The 5,000-nt window shown below is 48.4% G+C and overlaps 1 protein-coding gene across 1 annotated transcript; it reads right to left on the bottom strand.

The window, feature by feature from the left end:
* Window positions 1-416: 416 nt before the first annotated feature.
* Window positions 417-728, bottom strand: LOC311120880 (histone H4; the record flags this gene model as incomplete). Its single annotated transcript, XM_084195439.1, has 1 exon — window positions 417-728. One exon carries the CDS (start codon window positions 726-728, stop codon window positions 417-419), a length of 312 nt encoding a protein of 103 aa, XP_084051565.1.
* Between the last annotated feature and the right edge of the window lie 4,272 nt (window positions 729-5,000).

The following is a 5,000-nucleotide window of genomic DNA, read 5'->3' as shown; positions in this document are numbered from 1 at the left end:
TGGTGATAGAATTGCCCACTTTGGCACCGTCAGACATAGGGCTCCCATTTTGGACTGTGTGTGTGTGTGTGTGCGCGCTGTCCCCCTCTTTTCGAGCCACGTCTACCGACTCGTGGTGGCTTTATGTTGTCCAAATTCCACTATTGCTTGACCCAAAATAATAACGTTCTTACACTTTGCCACTGTCAGATATAGGCCTCCCTCTGTGCGCTAAAAGTGGACGGGACATTAGAATCCTCTAATTAATACTCCCTGTCCACTCGAAGTGGCTCATACTTTCTTACTAAATTGCATACTAAACATTTGTTGTTATATATAACACTACATGGAATGGGCCCATTTTAAGCGGATGTGGGTGGCTCTTAAAAGAGCCTTTGGGTTCGAGTCGGGGTGTTGAGGTTCCGAAGAGAGTGGGTTTAACCGCCGAAACCGTACAGGGTGCGTCCCTGACGTTTCAGAGCGTAGACCACGTCCATGGCGGTAACGGTCTTCCTCTTGGCGTGCTCGGTGTAGGTGACTGCGTCACGGATCACGTTCTCCAGGAACACCTTCAGGACACCGCGGGTCTCCTCGTAGATCAGACCGGAAATACGCTTCACGCCGCCGCGGCGAGCCAGACGGCGGATAGCGGGTTTGGTGATTCCCTGGATGTTATCGCGGAGAACTTTGCGGTGACGCTTGGCGCCTCCTTTTCCGAGTCCCTTGCCGCCTTTGCCTCTTCCGGACATGGTGTGTTCGCTAGTTGAGTTCAAGTGAATGAATGATTTCAGCGCCGGTGCGCGGTGCGCTATTATCTGCGTTTGGTCGACCTGATTGAGGCCGGCGGCACAGAAAGCGCGCCTCTGTTATATGTTCGGAGGCGTTGCAAAGGGGAGGGCGCTCGTTCTAGGGGACTAGGGAGGAGCGATTTCAAAGATGACGTGAAAGCAACTAACGTGCGCGGGAAACATACTCAAATACTGATATAGGCTATGTGGAACACAAGGCCAAACTGTGACAACTGGGAGATCAGCTAGTACACTGTGTCCCTCTCCTCATATTGTTGTTGTTGTTGTTGTTGTTGTTGTTGTTGTTGCACCTGATTCTACTCATTGAGGACTTGGTAATTTAGGTGACAGGTTGTTCAATCAGCTGTGGCTGTCCAGGCCTACAAGAAAAATGGGTCCTGTTGGGGGTAGCCTACTCTACCGCTGGAGTTGGGAAACACTGAAATGGAAGGGGGACACGCAGTGAGCAAAACTCCTAACCACATAAAAACACAGACACTTGAGATCATTAAGAGCTATAAGGAGTCCATCAACTACCTGGTCAGTCAAGTCATATAGGGGGGGATTTCATGGCCACCTGCTGGAGCAGAAGTCATGTTTGCCAACACTGGCCTTAAAATCATTAAATTTAGGAGCTATAAGGAGTCCATCAACTAACTGGTCAGTCAAGTCATATAGGGAGGGATGTCATGGCCACCTGCTGGAGCACAAGTAATGTTTGCCAACACTGGCCTTAAAATCATTAGGAGCTATAAGGAATAAATCAACTCATCATTCAAGTCATATAGGGAGGGATCTTAGCACCACCTGCTGGATCAGAAGTACCCTTCACCGTAGGCACAAGAGAGCCATCATCTCTCAACCGGTGCAATTTCCATAAGTATGTGGTAATAAAACAAACAACGACAGCTCCTCATATAGGCAGTGGTTTCACACATTTTTCTCCAAGATGTTCAAACGTTCATAGATGACCAGCAGGGTCAAATAATAAGCACAGTGGTTGTAGAGGTTGCAACAGGTCAGTCAGTACATCAGGAGTAAATGTCACTTGTTGTTAGTGTTGTAGTTCCTATTTCTACGGTGTTGCCTACCTGCAGCAATCATGATTTACCTGCAGTGTTGATTGCAATTACGTAATTTGTCAACTCATAATAACAGATGTTTTGCAAACCGTTGATGTTTAAATAAATGGATTCCCGGTGTCCGGATACCTTTTCTCTTAAGGGATGTGATTGAGTGAATCCAAAGTAAGTTGGTCTAAATACATAATAGGATGAATCATTCAGGTAAAATAACACAATGTCTATTTGAGTCGAATCAACGTAATATAATCCTTTTTACGTCTCTATCATCTTTACTCAATGTATTGGACCACATCAACTCAACTTACTCAAGCTTATCTACTCATAAAAACAAGCAAAAAGATCTACTCAACAATATGACGTGTGCTTTTGTTGACTGTAATAGCTTGAGTACATTCCACAAAGTCATTTTTTACAGTGTATCTAAAGACACGTTTGTTGTGGTGATGCACTTTTTCTTTGACGTTGAACTTGCATTGAACAGACAAATCCATTTCGTTACAACCCTTTTGTAGTATGACTTAGGAATATTTGTTGATGATCCTAATGTCTATGCGTGAATAGTGATTGGTTGTTGGTGAAATATTGCTGAGAACCCATCATTTCCTGGCCTTTTTTCACTATTGAGCTATTTTGAAACATTTGTTTTGCTATTGGATTCATAATGGTGACCTGGGACAAGTAATTAGTGAAACCAGAGTTCAGCAGTTGCCATTAAAGCGATCGAACCAAGTCATCCTAATAGGCTAGTATTAGCCTAAAGCAGGGTTTCCCAAACTCGGGCCACATTTTGGGAGTTTTTGCCCTAGCACTACACAGCTGATTCAAATAATCAACTCATCATCATCAAGCTGGGAGTATTAGAATCAGTTGTGGAGTGCTAGGGCAAAACGCAAAACGCGCACCCCTTGTGGACCCCAGGACCGCGTTTGGGAAACGCTGGCCTAAAGAGCAAATGCTGAAAGGGACTCACCATGAGGTGCAGTACCCACATTTAACCACAAGATGGCCTCCGTGCTCCATTGTAAAGTTTGGGCCTCTGCATGAGTCTCTCAGCAGCACTGCAACATGGGACTTTCAAAGTAAGTTGGCATGCAATGTTTTTTCTGGACTGCATGCAAGGCTATTATTACACACAACTAATAGTGTCAATTATTCATCTGAACACAATTCTTGTTACTATTCGGCCTATATTATCACTCGTTTCTTTTTCCCCTCCTTTGTAAAGCATTTTACTGTGTTACTATATAGTTCAAAGGAAGTGGATGATGCCAGATGGTTGTGTATATACACACACACAAACATTGAAGCTAGACTTCAGGCAACTAAAAAGGTGCAATACGTAGCTTTTAGACGTGTTAGTGAACAACATACATGGTGGCTAATGTAGAGGTGCGTGTATACATGGAACAATTGTGCCTTTTTGATGGAAATATGGAGGTGGCTCTTAAAAGAGCCTTTGGGGGATATTCGAGTTCAGGTCATCCTCATTTATGCGCGCTCTCCGCGAATACGGCGGGCCAGCTGGATGTCCTTGGGCATGATGGTCACCCGCTTGGCGTGGATGGCGCACAGGTTGGTGTCCTCGAACAGGCCGACCAGGTAAGCCTCGCTAGCCTCCTGTAGGGCCATCACGGCGGAGCTCTGGAAGCGCAGGTCGGTCTTGAAGTCCTGGGCGATTTCTCGCACCAGGCGCTGGAAGGGCAGCTTGCGGATGAGTAGCTCAGTGGACTTCTGGTAACGACGGATCTCTCTCAGAGCCACGGTGCCGGGCCTGTAACGGTGAGGCTTCTTCACACCGCCGGTGGCCGGGGCACTCTTGCGAGCAGCCTTAGTGGCGAGCTGCTTCCTGGGGGCTTTGCCACCGGTGGATTTGCGAGCGGTTTGCTTGGTTCTGGCCATGGCGCTGCTCTGACAGTCGGGAGTATAGCCTCGAAATGCCTATGTGAAGTTTATAAAGCCGGCAGTGGCGCCTGCTGATTGGACACCATCTCCCCACCACCCCGATTGGCCCGTTTCGCAGGCCTCCTCCGTTGGCCATTGGACGGGAGGCCCGGCCTCTCCAAAACTCAAACTCCCGGTGCGCGCGCAATAGGACGCCGCCGGCCCTTTACGCGCAATAATAGTCGCCAAAGTCAAGAGTGACAGCTTATAGGCACGTATCATCTAATGCTAGCCTGCTATGGCAAATGAGGCCAAGTAGGTGTTGTTGTTCATGCAAGGCCTCATGTGGGCACAGAATGTCGAAATAGTTGTGTATACACCCACTCAATGTATTGCGGTCATAGAAAGGTACTTTGCGCTTTTGGAGAGCTAGGTGGTTGGCTCTTAAAAGAGCCTTTGGGGGTTGAGTAGTCAAGTTGAAGTCGCAGTAGCGAATTTACTTGGCTTTGACTGCCTTCTCGGTCTTCTTGGGGAGTAGGACTGCCTGGATGTTGGGCAGCACACCACCCTGAGCGATGGTCACACCGCCGAGCAGTTTGTTCAGCTCCTCGTCGTTACGGACGGCCAGTTGCAGGTGACGGGGGATGATACGAGTCTTCTTGTTGTCACGGGCAGCGTTGCCGGCCAACTCCAGGATCTCAGCAGTCAGGTACTCGAGTACGGCGGCCAGGTAGACTGGTGCGCCAGCGCCCACACGCTCGGCGTAGTTGCCTTTGCGCAGCAGCCTGTGCACACGGCCCACGGGGAACTGGAGGCCAGCACGGGATGAACGGGTCTTTGCCTTCGCCCTGGCCTTGCCTCCGGTTTTGCCTCTTCCGCTCATATTGGTAGCTTGAGAAAGTCACAGAAAGTCTGAATGAGCCGCTCGCCACTTCGAGAGCCGTACATATACCTCGCCACAAGAGGCAACGATTGGCCACCGGGCCGGTGTGGCCTTATCCAATTGGAGCGAGGGACAGACAGATGGACAGACAGACAGCCCTAAGCCGGTTCCCACCCACAGGCAGCGAGTGAGAGGCTACTTTGTTTCCCTCCGACTTTGTTACTTTGTGTCATTTCGCGTGAGCGCCAAAATGTCCGAAATGACATCCACACATTATTTCTCTCCAAATGGGAAACAAACAGCTGGTGAGGGTGCACTCTTGAGTTTGAAATCGAAGCCACTATAGTATTGTTATTGTTATTACATGGCACTTGTAACACATCA

Source organism: Coregonus lavaretus, assembly GCF_964263955.1.
Source record: "Coregonus lavaretus genome assembly, contig: HAP1_SCAFFOLD_423, whole genome shotgun sequence".
Taxonomy (NCBI): domain Eukaryota; kingdom Metazoa; phylum Chordata; class Actinopteri; order Salmoniformes; family Salmonidae; genus Coregonus; species Coregonus lavaretus.
This window is presented reverse-complemented; position numbering and strand designations above follow the sequence as displayed.